Source organism: Apodemus sylvaticus, chromosome 14, assembly GCF_947179515.1.
Source record: "Apodemus sylvaticus chromosome 14, mApoSyl1.1, whole genome shotgun sequence".
Lineage (NCBI taxonomy): Eukaryota > Metazoa > Chordata > Mammalia > Rodentia > Muridae > Apodemus > Apodemus sylvaticus.
This window is the reverse complement of record NC_067485.1, coordinates 84,665,538-84,679,890: the sequence shown is the minus strand read 5'-3', so window position 1 is coordinate 84,679,890 and position 14,353 is coordinate 84,665,538. Positions and strand designations below refer to the sequence as shown.

At 44.7% G+C, this 14,353-nt stretch overlaps 1 protein-coding gene across 2 annotated transcripts in view; it reads left to right on the top strand.

Annotated features, from left to right (window-relative positions):
• Positions 1–14,353, top strand: part of Pfkp (phosphofructokinase, platelet) — a 65,038-nt gene that overhangs the window by 29,760 nt on the left and 20,925 nt on the right. For both annotated transcript variants that reach the window (XM_052156672.1, XM_052156671.1), the window contains exons 5-13: positions 946–1,111; positions 2,442–2,486; positions 2,717–2,825; positions 7,163–7,258; positions 8,975–9,067; positions 9,536–9,661; positions 12,209–12,273; positions 12,467–12,536; positions 12,759–12,905. In XM_052156672.1, the coding sequence (XP_052012632.1) occupies positions 946–1,111; positions 2,442–2,486; positions 2,717–2,825; positions 7,163–7,258; positions 8,975–9,067; positions 9,536–9,661; positions 12,209–12,273; positions 12,467–12,536; positions 12,759–12,905 (917 nt within the window). The remainder of the gene's footprint in view (positions 1–945; positions 1,112–2,441; positions 2,487–2,716; positions 2,826–7,162; positions 7,259–8,974; positions 9,068–9,535; positions 9,662–12,208; positions 12,274–12,466; positions 12,537–12,758; positions 12,906–14,353) is intronic.

Sequence of the window (14,353 nt, the reverse complement as noted above, 5' to 3'; positions counted from 1 at the left end):
AGGCCTCTGTGACCATTGTCTATGTCCATTCTGGCCCTCGGATGCCAGCAGTCACATTTGCAGCCACCATGTTATATTTCTGCTGATAAGCTGGGATGACTCTAAAGCTATATGTTACAAAGGTTTAATTTAAAGTTGCTGATCTGCTTTCTCTTAATTTTACATTTCTTTTGGTATTATTTAGGATGTCTGAGGATTGCCTCTCTATGTCCCTGTCTTCTTAAAGCTCTTATTATTATAATTCCAATTCTGTATCAAATGTCATCCGCAAGAGTGTGTTGCTCAAACAGCAATGTCATGAAAACTGGAAACAAGATAAAGTGAATGCCCTCAACTTTCATTTAAGAAAACTTCAAAAGTCTACTCAGGAAATGGAGCTGAGAGGCCTCACTCATCTTTTTATTCTCATATGTGCTCTAACCCCAGCCCATTGGTGACCATGAGTAAAGACTTAAAAACCTGCCCCCACCTACACACTACTCTAAGTTCATCTATGTAGAACTTCCTGACAAGGTATATTTATCCTGAGAGAGCGAGCAGCATACTTACTAATGAGTTTCATGGTCATGGTTAAGACATCTACAGGAAGGTGATTATAAGTTTCTATAGTACTTAATTCTGAAACTATGAATTATCCTTATTCAAAAACATTGTTCAAAGCCTTATCCTAATTTGCAACATTTGGATCTATTTTTAGAATTGGGTGTTCTTACTAATTGTCCAGTGCCAACTTATGTCCTGTATAGTTCCTTCTTTCTTCACGTGACTTGTCTTTCCTTCAGTATGCTAATTCGGGGTATGAAGAGTTCTGGGGAAATTCATAAAAAACGGAACTCAGGGTTCTTGACTTCTATTCTACGTCCATTGTCTTTCACATCCGGTGGAACACTGGGAGACATGGCGGCTTTTCCTGGACTCGCGGTGTGTTTCCTGTCTCCCGTACAGGTGAGATCGATAAAGACACGGTGCAGAACCACTCCCACCTCAACGTGGTGGGCATGGTGGGCTCCATTGACAATGACTTCTGTGGCACAGACATGACCATCGGCACAGATTCAGCTCTGCACCGAATTATTGAAGTTATTGATGCCATCATGACCACTGCTCAGAGGTAAAAGGACTTATAGGCACTGACGTGCTATTACTGCTGGTTCTGGAAACATTCAGCAGATCCCATATTAGTATTATTCTAAATGTGCTTATGGGAAAGAAAAACTAGAAAACACAAGGAAACAAAATATTTATCTAGAGTCCCCCAAAGGCCACCTCATGGAATAACAAAGAGAGAGTGACTTAGTTGTGAACTTGTTAGCGGATTGAGACATCCTAGTGTCACTGTTGAGATTCCCAAGGTACTGATGAACCAGACTGTGAGTAGAACATTAACAGTTTATCTGCAGTGATCTAGGCCCACAAGGATGCATGACTAACAACTTTCTAGAAAACCAGAGTTCCCAAAAGCCTTTCCCTGAAAACCAAGTAAAATAGTAAGCCAGTCAGGTGCCTCTCACGGTGTGAATGGCTAGCTTGAAGCTTGGAACATTGGAATGGGTGTTATTGAGGGAGTCTGGGCCTTCGTGGGCCCCTTCTGAGTATCATGTCTGCTTCTTAGCTGCCTCTGTCATTGAACTCTGTGATTCTGGAAAAACCACATCACCTCTTCAGGCCTGGAAGGCCAGCTCAGAGCAACTGGCTCTTTCAACTGCAAGGAGTGACAGTCATTGTGTGTTGGCTCATGTGCTTACTTGGGTATAGTCAGCCTGAGGGGCTTTATTTTCCCCTCTGTAGATGAGATTGGCTGTTTTTTAGACTCCCAACTTGATAGCCTCTCAAATTCTAAAATCTGGGATGTGATCCCGGCTAACCCTTAGGTCTCAGAAGAAGTATTCAACTTAGTTCAGAGTAGATGCTTTTTAGAAAAGGGCCTACCTAGGAAGGCATCTTAAAAGTATAGTGTAGTCTTCGGAAACAAGTAAAGGGCATTGTAAAATATGCAAGGAGAAGCAGTAGCGAGGATATGGTTTAGCTGCATAGTGCTTGCTGAGGATGCAGGAAGCCCAGGTTCAATTTCCAGTACTCCATAAGCGGGAGGTGGTGGCATACGCCTGGAGTCCTAACAACTGGACGCAGAGGCAAAGAATCGCAAGTTCCAGGTCATATACCCTCTGCTGCACAGAGTTCAAGGTCAGCTGTGGGCCATAGGAGAGCGTGTTTCAAACACCTCCCCCACCACCACCAATGCAGTTACTGTTGAAGCCCCTTTACCCCTTAGTTCTGAAGCTCTTCCAGGGGCTGGAGCTTGCTTTTTGTAGAAAATGAGTCAGCTTGGCAGCTTAGGGTCAGCCAGAACTGAGAAGCAGGCTTTCTATCTATCTCTCTAGGCTGTGGGCACACTTTTCTCACTGTGAGTGGTAACGTGTGCCCTTTTACCCCTTTTCCAGCCACCAGAGGACCTTCGTTCTGGAGGTGATGGGGCGACACTGTGGGTAGGTATCTGCCGACTTCGTCCTGGTAGGAATGAACCTTAGTGTTGTCTGTACCATGGTGCTCTGCACCATGTGTTGCAACTGGGGGCAGTCTTGAAGGACCCAGAAGCCCCTGCGGCCTGTCAAAGGCCGTAGCTGCTGAGGGTTGTCTCTGCTCCTAAGTGGTACACTAGCCTCGCAAGCAGGCTCCTTCCTCCCTGGGTATTATTAATTACTTTTTGTCTCCACAGTTACTTGGCCTTGGTGAGCGCCTTGGCTTGCGGTGCCGACTGGGTGTTCCTTCCGGAGTCTCCACCAAAGGAAGGTTGGGAGGAAGACATGTGCCTCAAGCTCTCAGAGGTAACTGGGAGTCTGGCTGTATTGCTAGAGTAAGGTTCTGCAAGGCCTTTTGGGGTGGCCACGCTGGATGGCTCCTTTGCTCGTAAAAGAGCGAACAAAATAAAATAAAAACCAAACAAGGTCAAGCCCGTTGCCCGGGATCTGCCTGTGTAGGCTGACGTTGCCATGGAGAACAGCTGCAACCACTGATGCCTTCCATCCAAAGCAGTAGTTCTGCTTCTAAGTGGCTTGTATGCCAGGACCACGGGATGAAATCGTGGTGGCTAAATGAAGTCAAGATTACAGAGAAAACTCTTGGCTGCTATTTGAGTCATCATCACTGAACTCAGACAGACATCTGTTGGCCTCTCGTTTTAAATTCTGCCTCCTCCCCTCAACCCCCAAATAAGGCGTGAGGTGTTATGACATTCCTTTCCTCATTGTGTGGGGATTTTAGGCTCTTCTGTTCCCTAATTATTTCCATCCACGCTCCTTAGGAGTTTGTCGTATGTTGTCTTTGACAGCCTAGTTGCTGATTAGGGTGGGGCGGATGTTCCCATGTGAAGGCGTGAGGCAGCGTGGATTGGCCTCTTTAAGACCATGCTTAGCTTTCAGAGCCAAGAATTTCATATGTAGGTTGCTTTTCTCTCCCTTATTTTTGAAGCAATCTTTATAACTGATCAACAAGAAAATTATGTAACCATAGTATCACAGACTAATTTTATTTAGAGCCAGCAAGCACATAAGCAGTGTCTAGAAGAGGCTGCATATGTGTAGGCAATAAAATGTTGCTTTCGAGTCACAGTCCCAAAGGAGGAAAAGCATTCAAGTCATGAATCAAATGGGTTTTGCCGAAAAAAAAAACATACGTGAATGGCTACTGGTTAAAGTTACATCATAGTAAGAAAAAACAAGCTTCCTTTGGAGGCTCGACATCTTAACTTGAAATAAGCTAGTGATAGTGGTGGATGACCAAAATGGCCCTCCCTCTGGGAGGGAGTTTTCTTTGCTTTGGTACTGACCTGTGGGACATTAACAATATCCTCAGGTGTCTAATTAGGACAGGTTGTCCATACCTGGAGCCTTGAGATGAGATGTAGTATTCCCATTTCCTGATGCTTGCGTATGACCCAAAAGACTAGATTACTACCACACAGGATGTCACCTCCGTGGTCTCTGAGAAGTCATGTCTAGCTCTCTGATGTCTTCTTCTTTCTCACTTGCCTGCAGCCTGATTGCACAGTGACATTGTCACAGGCCACACATCCATGGACAATGATTCAGGGATGGGGTAACTGTTGGGCTTGGCTGACAGGAAGTGTACAGTCGGTCTGCATGTTCAAAATGGCCATTCAGTGTCTACATGCTCACTTTAGATTAAAGGCTACTTCTTCGTGTAATTCCATCTAAAGAACATCCTTAGAGTCTAGACTTTGTACGCTGTGCTATCAGGTATGACAAGACCTTCCCATCCCCCTAGGTTCTGGCTGAGTTAGAACAGAACGTTTTGCTATCTTTATATCTGTCTTTTTATTTTTACTGGCCACCAATACAATGCTGCAAGAAGTTTCCCCCATTGTTTTGGAAGACTAACTAGATTAAAGAAAAAAAAAATCAGGGCTGGAGAGATGGCTCAGCAGTTAATAGCGCCGACTGCTTTTCCAGGAGGTCCTGAATTCAGTTCCCATCAATCACATGCTGGCTCACAACCATCTGTAATGGGGATCCGATGCCCTCTTCTGGTGTATCTGAAGACAGCAACAGTGTACTCACATACATTAAATAAATAAATAAATAAATACATCTTTAAAAAAAAAGAAAAAGAAAAACAATCTGCTGCAAGGTTACAGAATTCCGTGGACTGGACATTGGCTATACCACCATGAGAATGGCTTTGATCACATGTCACCTTTCTGTGTCCTCTCTTACGTGGGGAAATTATATTCCTTAGTGATTTTATGAAGGTGAGTGATTAGTTAATCCAGTCTAGGCATTAGCCTTAGAGGCGCTCATTTAGTGGCAGGGCCATTGAGCCTATCTCCCTCCTTAGATGCACTGAGGATTCCACTGTTTATGTGTACATGCATCCATGCATACGTGTTCATGTGTGTATATGTACACATGTGTATGAAGGGATTGTAGTTTGTTTCTCAGTTGCTGTAATATAACCCTGGACCAGAATGAACTTGGGGAGAGAAGGGTTTCTTTTAGTTTATAGTCCTTCATCTAGCAAGCCTAGGGCTGCAGCCCCAGGCAGGAACCCGGAGGCAGGAACCGCTGAGGGTGCTGCTTACTGGCTTCCTCTGGATCTCGGTCAGCTACCTTTCTTATGCAGGTCAGGCCAACCTACTTGCTCAGGGCGTCACTGCCCACAGTGGACATAGCCACCCTACCTCAATTAGCAAGCAAGAAAACGCTTTTGGGGGTTGTTCTTCAGGCACTCTCTACCTGTTTTCCTCCTTTGGAGACAAGCTCTGATTGGTGAGTCCCAGGGAATCAACTCCTGTCTTGACTTGCCCAGCTTTAGAGTTCCAAGCTTGCCCATCATGCCTTTCCATACTTTTTTTTAAAAAGCATAGTTCTGGGAATCGAATTTAGGTTCTTGTAAGGGCAAGTACTTTACATGCAGCAAAAGCTGTTTTCCTAGGCCACAGATTCCCTTGTCTTTTAACCACTTCAGGACTGAAGCACACCTATTTAGCCATCCCATATTTATGGATTCTGTCTTTCTAGTGCTCTTTCAACGAATGCTAAGGTAATTACCCAGTACTCCTCATACCTTTATGCTTGTAAGAAAGTGTTCATTCTTCGTTCTTCACATTGTACACATTTTTCAAACCCTGGCACATTTCATAGCTGTCATAACCAAGAACAAATCTTTGTGACCCTGATTATCTGTGTACCTCTGATCAATGTCAGCATATTACTTCAGGCATGGCCAGGGCCCCACACACATATCACTGACTGTCTTAGCTAGGGTTTCTATTCTTAGCTAGAGATTTCATGATCATGGTAATGCTTACAAAGAAAAATATTTAGTTGGGGCTGGCTTCCAGTTTCAGAGGTTTAGTCCATTACCATCATGGTGGGAAACATGATAGCATGAAGGCAGACATGGTGCTGGAGAAGAAGCTGAGAGTTCTACATCTTGATCTGCAGGCAGCAGCAGGAGACTGGGTGCTGTACTGGACAGAGCTTGAGTATATGTAAGACCTCAAAGCCCACCCCCACAGTGGCACACTTCCTTCAGCAAGGCCATACCTCCTAATAGTACCACTCCCTAGGGGCCAGGAATTCAAATACATTAGTCTGTGGGGGGGGGCCATTATTATTCAGACCATCACACTGACCTTTATCTTCAGGGACCATATTTTGTTTGGGATTTTATAGAGAGAAAAATCCATGGAGCTAACCTACATCATGATATTGTTGCAAGGCACACTTAGGCTAATCGTATCCTTGAGTGACCGCTTGAGTTTATATAAGGCAGTGTGTACCAGAGTGTGAGTACATAAGACCCACCCTCGCCCCCCCCCCCAAGTGTGAACTGGCAAATCAAGGTAACTGCGTTCATCTCAGACCTGTTCCATGCGCAGTATGTCTGATAGACTTCTGTTACTGTGGTAAACATTTGAGGTAAGGCCAAGAAAACATTGATTTTACTTCATGATCTTGGAGGTCTTGGTCCATGGTAGGTTGAATGACAGCATGAATCATGACAGGGTTATAGGACAGAGGAGGTCTATTTACCTCATAGGGCCCAGAAAGGAAAAAAACAGGGGGGCGGGCAGTGAAGAGTGGGGATGGGGTGGTAATATCCACTTTACCAGGTACCACATCTTCTAGGCTCCATCTCCCGTATACTCAACCAATAGTTCCATGGGCCTTTCCTGTACCCTTTCTGGATTTCTTATCCATTGCCTATCTGCCTGCTACTCAGGCCTGTGTGCAGTATTAGCCAATGTGATAGGGAGGGTTGCTGATCTCATGTGAGGGAGTCCAGGAAGGTCCATGCAGAGACACTGGAAAGAACTCTAGCATAAAGGGAACAGACAGCATAGTTTGGGGTAGGCTACACTGGGAGAGTACAGCCTCTGTTTGCTTGCTATTGTGGGGCTCATTATAATCAACATGTCTGTGCACCATACTTTAACCCAGGCTAACTGGTGCCACGTTCTCATGTATGCTTGGAATGTCACGTAGCCTACAAACCCTCTCAGGCCTTGCAAAGGCACCTTCATTTGGGGTTACTGAGAAATATTTCCAAGTTAGGCAATGATTAGGACACATTTCCTTGGGTTTGTTGTCATTAAACAACGACTAAAAATTTTAAGAGTCTTAATTTTCTGTCTCCTTAGAACCGTGCCCAAAAAAAGAGGCTGAATATCATCATTGTGTCTGAAGGAGCAATCGACACCCAAAATAAGCCCATCACCTCTGAGAAAATCAGGGAGGTAAGCTGAGATGGACATAGGAGTTGACAGTGAGCTTGACTGATGGGAAGTGGATTTAGAGTTTCAAAGCACTTTCAAAGCACTAGAAATATGAAGCTTAAGAGCGTCTGGACAGCTGGCATTTCCTAAGTCCTGCCTTTAATGGTCCTTACAGCACTGTGACTAACAATAGAAGTGAGACCATTGGGTGGATAAGGATGTTCTTATATTAGAAAGGACCATCTGTTAAGCAAGCTTTGCACAGAAGGTAAGGAATCTTGACTGCTTGGCAGGCAGCGCAGTCTGAGGGCCTCTGTATTTGGAACAATAGACAAGGCGATGCCCAGTTCCCCCTTTGCCTTTCTTCTAACCTGGAGCACCAATTGCATGGTGTTCTCACCAATAAAACTGCCTACTTGGCTATGCGTCACTGCCTCCTCATGGCCCTGAGGTAGGGCAGGGTCTGGCAGGCTACTGCTCTGCTACTCCTTCCAACCTGTGTTTCTCCAGTCGCCACAGTCTCCACTCTGCCTTGTTCACCAGGATCGCAGAATGACTAAGGAAATCACAAAGCAGCAGCTAGGCTGTGTGGTCTCAGCCCGGAGTCAGGGCCCGCAGGCATCACAAATCTGGTTTTGCAAGGTTTAGTTTTTTGACTTTTATTCTTTTTTCTTTTTGCTAAGTAGCTTGCACTGGCCTCAAACTGGCCATCCTCTTGCGCCCCCCTCCCAATTTTTTAGAATTAAAGGTGTGACCACCATATGACGCCTTGCTCATTGTCTTTTGCAGCGCTGAGGACTGGAACCCAGGAGCTCGAGTGCCTGGCCAGTGCTTTACCACTGAGCCACACCCGTAGCTCTACACGTTGAGTTCTTTATCATTGTTTAGTTGTAGTTATTTAATTAGCTAAGCCCAGTTTTTAATGACTCTAATACCAGATCTGCACCTCAACATGAATTAATCAACTGAAGCCAGCGAAAGATATTTAACAGTACTTATTGATATCTCTTTATAAAAGCAGGGCAGAGGTTTTCTTTCTCAGTAAAATAAAATTAAGATGATCTCTAGCAACATTGGACCAAGGAATGTGCACAGATGGATATAAGTGACCCTATTATATTATATATACAGGGGATCTGTTAGTCCCGAGGAGATTCATAGACTCTGTAGATCACCAGTCAGTATTGCTGTTGGCATGGGGCTGGATTGTCTGGATTCTTCTCTTTACAGCAGAGCTGTGCATCATAAAGGGAGATAATCGTAATATAAATAATACTTTAGATACAACTATTTGAAATAGCATTTTTGTGGCAAAGTCTGTGTTATTTTCTTTTATCTGCTTGTTAAAAGGTAAAGATTTTATCTCTAGTAGTGTGAGTGTGTGGTGATTCCTGTGTATGACCTCCAAATTCAGGATACTGAGGCAAGAGGATTGTAAATTCAAGACCAACCTGGCCTATGTTATACTGTTTCCAGTAACTAAAACCAAATCAAAACAAACAGCAGCAACATCAAAAAGATTTTTCTTAACAATGAAAGCATTACTCGGAAAAATAGATTTTAGGATTTGTGGGTAGGTGTTCCCACAGGAGAAATGAAGCAATGGTCAGTTTTAACATTTATGCATCTGAAGACAGAAATGAGGACCCTTTGCTCAGAACCAGTCCTTATGAGGCTGGTGCAGCCTCACTGTGTTCTGTTCATCTGTGTATTTCCTGATGGACATTTTCTCCACAGCTTGTAATGAAGAATTTGGGCCTTGACACCCGCGTCACCATTCTTGGACATGTCCAACGAGGAGGGACCCCATCTGCATTTGACAGGATTTTGGTAAGTGGAGATTGAAATTACTAGACATTCTTGTAAGGCCTCTTCAAACGATGTTTAGAAGCACTAGTTTACTGTGGAGGCTGACCAGCAGGCTCATCCCTGGAGACGCTAGTAGCCCACATCCTTATTTAAACGTCCTTTGAGACTTACTGACGTAGAATGTTTTCCAGGGCTGAGGTCACAGTTGATGTGGGAAGCCACTACCTTCTGATGTGGAAGACATGGGTGCCAGGAGTTAGGAACGTTGTGTCCCGAGTGGCAGTTCTTATTAGTTATACTCTTACTGTTACGGAGATGAGTAGGGAGACCAAGGCAGAGCAGGGTAGCCCCTGGTTGAATCATTGCTCTACAGCATAGAAAGCAGGCAGAGTGTCAACTCTGCGCTGCCCTCCAGCTATGCGCTCGGTGTCTCTTGTGCATAGAATGAGGGGTTGGCCATCTCTTAGTGGTTGCAATTATCATTTGCAGGCCAGCCGTATGGGAGTGGAGGCTGTCCTCGCCTTGCTGGAGGCTACTCCCGAGACCCCAGCCTGTGTCGTGTCACTAAGAGGAAACCAAGCTGTGCGCCTGCCTCTGATGGAGTGTGTGCAAATGGTAAGCTCAGGAGTTGGGTTGCCATGGACATGAGATGGGCCACCTGTAGGAACAGGCGGGTGCTCCAATCTGTGTGGCCTGCTTCAGACTCAGTGAGCACTAGGTTAAAGTGGCCATTTGGAGGGCTATCCAGTCAATTCTAGCTAATGCCCCATGTTCCAATTATGACCATTTCTGCATTCCCTAGAAAGACAACCTGTAATAAACCCCTCCATCTCCAAAGCCCAGGGAACTGGGTCAACAACTCTTCATAACTTCTTCAAGCTGAATATGGGCATTGAGATATTTTGATAGGTAGTGGAGTGGGGAAGGGGAAGGGTAGGGAAAATAGGGGAGTTGGTTGGCCTTAAGAGGGCCACACCAATGATTTTATTAGTCTCTGATGTCTGTGTTCTGACTGAAAGTTCAAGACATCAGGAGTTCAAGCAGTTCAGTTCAGCATGTCTTACGAGGAGACTCACCAAGGCTGGATATTCTGTAATATACAAATCCCAAAACAAAATTTTAGTATCATCAAGATAACTTTTTTGTTTGATTCTCTGGAATCTAGTGTGTGTGTGGGGTCTCCCTCTATCAAATCTGATCCGAATTACTCTGGAAGGTGTATAGACACTAATCACCTTTTCTAAAAAGGCAAAGACAAAACCTTTCTCTCAAATCAGCATATCTTTGAGCCAGTAACCAGAAAAACCTTTATATTAACCTCTATCCCAGAGGAATAAATAATATAAGCAAAAACTCAAAATCACACCCATTTTGAAAGTTAAAACAATCCAAAACAAATGAAGTAAAGTACAATACTCTCTGTGCCTATTCTTAGGCCTTGTCTATTTTGCCAAGCAGGATAATAACCCAAGAATCTTGTGGAGCCCACACTAGACAGAAATTGAATATCCTGTGAGGCGTATTAGCAATATGTCTTTATACCATCTTTGAAGCAATTGATTCACACTTCTATCTATACCTGTTTATAAGTAGGCAGCTAGTCCAAGCAGGATTTAAACCCAGAATTCCCGTGGATCCCACGTTAGACAGAATTTGAGTGTCCTGTAAGACGTATTAGAGCAGTATATCTGTATACCATCTTTCTGTTCAGCTCTCTCCCTGGAGCCACAGACATTAATTAATACCCGTTCACTGCCCTTTCTACTTGGAGTCAGTGACTAATTTTCTCTCTCCTAGTTCCAAACCACAGGCAAAATTCCCCACATGATTTGGACAAAATCTATATATAAATCTATCCTAAAAGCAAATAATCCCAATATTATGAATTCATAATTCAATCAGTCTCTGCCCCACAAAGCAGGCAGCTTCATTATCCAGCTGTCTGCCGCAGTGCAGCCTGCACTCCCCATCCCAGGGGACCTCAGAGCCTGTGAGCAATTTCTTTTTTTCAATGTTCCCATGTGTGCTTGAGTTTACGTGACTCGTTTTAGTGCTACCCAGCTACTCATTCACAAAAATAAAACTCTAACTCTCAGGCTAATAGATTTCCAGTGGATTCTTACCCAACATGTTGTTTCACCACCTGTTTTGGGAAATATTTTAAAAAGGAATCACCAAGTTGCACTCCATCCAGCTACTCTGCCCCAGTGGTCTCGCCAAGGAGACTCTCAGACTCAGAGCTCCAAAATCTCTCCACCCAGCTTACTAGGTTCCCACTAGTGGGTCGATACCATGCCAGCCCCATGTTTCAATGCCCCCACGGCCTTTGTGGTGCACATCAGGCAAACCCACACTTTGCCACTGTACCTTTCTCTCTGGAACCCAGTCGAATCAACGTGAGAAGAAAAACACCACACAGACTTAGTGCAGAAACAATGGTAACTCAACTCTGGGTGCAACAACTTAAACCTAATCTTGTAAGCCTTATTAAATCTGATTTCTCCTATTAAATCTGATTCCTCTGTTGGCAAAACCTGATGGATCCACCATGATACCAGAATACTGTAGCAGCTACATCTTGTCCTCACGGTATCTAAAAGGCTGTGTGGTCCTTTTCTTTGGTGCTTATTGATATCCCTTGTGAGTTCACTGTGGACAAGTAGATTTGTGTGGATATTCAAACCATCACACAGAAGTTTCATTAATAACCAACCACAGAGAGCCACTTGCTGAGAGCCAGTAGTGCACTGAGGCTGGCCAGGATGACCAGCCCTGAGCGCTCGCTCTGTCTTGAGGCTGACGTAACCCCTGTTCCTCTCAGCCACCATGAAGCATACTTCAGTTCTGCTTTCTTCAGTGAGGTGATGAGCTAGCTAGCTGTGTTTTTCTTTTTCCTTATCTGAGCTGGATCGTGGAATAATCAGATGCTTTTTCATAAGGGACTCATTTCCATGAACTTTGTCTTTGTGGAAATCATCTTCACGATCTTGTGGCCATCGACGAGCAGCCGGTGTCACCTCCTCTTCTTTGGGGCTCTAACCTCACAGCCGAGTTAGCTGTCAACTTGGGGGGCCACTGTCCATCCAGTGGGTATCATCAGGCTGTGAAGGTCCAACCATAGAGCATTGAAGGCTTGATTCATTCTTTATTTTTTCTTTAAAGACCCAAGACGTACAGAAGGCAATGGATGAAAGGAGATTTAACGAAGCAGTAAAACTCCGAGGAAGGTGAGTTATCGTGAATAAAACTCTATGTAATTAGAAATTTAGCACAACACAAGCTCAGTTCCCAGAACCCATATGCCTTACCTCATAATCGCTCCTAACTCCAGCTCCAGGGGGATCGGAAGCCCTCTTCTGGTCCCTACAGGCACCTCACACACCATACATAGTTAACACTACAATGTCATTTTTTCTTTAGGAGTTTTGAGGGAAACCTGAAAATCTACAAGCGTCTTGCCATTAAGCAACCTGATGAGAAGATCCTTAAGGTAGATCGCCAGCTTCCGCCAGTGACCCCCGTCTCCTGAGTGGCCTCACACCCCTCCCCCTCTACCCATGTGGGTCTCTGGAAATTTATCTTCACCTCTCCATTGTGATCCTGACATGGTCACCTCCTGCAAAACATGGCATAGTGTGACTCCTTATGAATGCACAGCAGATGGCGGCTTGCGCCCATCTGATGACTTGACACTTCCCTGTTCTCCTTTCAGAGCAACTGCAATGTCGCCATCATCAATGTGGGGGCACCTGCCGCCGGGATGAATGCAGCCGTGCGCTCTGCTGTCCGAGTCGGGATTGCAGACGGCCACAAGATGCTTGCAGTCTATGATGGTTTTGATGGCTTCGCCAAAGGCCAAGTGAGTCTCCCAGGAGTCCCTAGGGAAGTTAAAATGTTATCGTATTTGGGAAGGGCAGCTTTCCCGGAGCACCTACTAAATCACAATTCTTGGTGCTGAGATTATGCCAATTACTGATTTGTAGGTTAAAGGTTACCTTCCCCTTAGAAACCCTGCCCTAAGTTAAGTTCTACGCCTTTACATAAAGCTCAGGGTATCCTGTATTTTCAGATTTTCTCAAAAAGCCCAAAGGCACAGTAATCCAATGATGCTTACCTCACAGGCTGTTGTGTTAAGTTCAGATGACAAAGTGCATGTCAGCCAAACCAGTGAAATAAAACTTTAAAAAATAAATAACTCTAATTAGAAAAAAACCAAACAACAACAACAACAACAACAAAAACAAGTAATGTTGGGCTTATATCTCAGCAGTAGAGTACTTTTCTAGCATATAAGGCTCTAGGTTCTATCCCCAGCATTGAGAGAGCAGCAGCAGCTAGCCAACAGAGGTCTGGAGCATTCACTGTTTTCTTTTTGTAGCATGTGACCTCACACTACATCTAAGGTCTTATTACCATTTTTTATGAGAGAAGTGAGGAGTAGAAACATTGACTCACTTGCGACGGTTCTCATGATGGAGGATTTGAAACAGGATGGTGAGGCATGTCTATACTGCTGTACTTTGGACTATGTCAGGTCGATGCCTTGGTCAGTTTGTAACCCTGTGGAATTACACAGGTGAGCAAGACAGACTAAAAGCCCCACCTCTGCAGACTTTATATTTTGGAGGTGACAAGAGGAAGACTATACTAACAAGCCACATAGCTTATTCATAAGAAAGTGAAATGAGCTGGGTTATATTTACAAGAGGCCACAGGTCCCCAAGGCTCTGCATGAGTTCCGTGCAACACGTGCTCAGAGGGAAGCAGATCTCCCACTAATGGGTAAGTGGGGATGGAGTGGGCATTGGTCATTCCAGGCAGATGTTATGATACAAAGACCCTAGGGTTGGATCTGCCGCCCATGATTTAGGATGATAAGGGCCAGGGTAGTGGGGGATAGGAAATAGGCAGAAGGGGAGAACAAAGCAAGAGCCAGGTAATCTGTAGGGACTTGATTTTCTGGCTAGCTAAGGTGGAAGGCTCCTGAGCAGGCTAGCGCATGCTGGTACATCTTCTTTCTGATGCCTAACAGAGGCAAGAAGCCTGCAGACTAGGCGGACTGTTTAAGAACATTTTACAGTTACTGTGAGAAGTGTTAGATGCGGCTGTGGAGACAGTGAGATGCCTTCCAGGATCAGGTTCCATTTTGAAATCTTACACAGTACAGTTTGTCCACGATGTATATGCAGATGGCACAAAGCTAGGAATGGTGTTTCATTTGACCAGATGAAAGGCCTAGAAATGGGGAGAGCTTGTCTGTACTGGTTCTCCCGGAACTCTGAGGAGTTGAAATTGGAGATGCCAAGT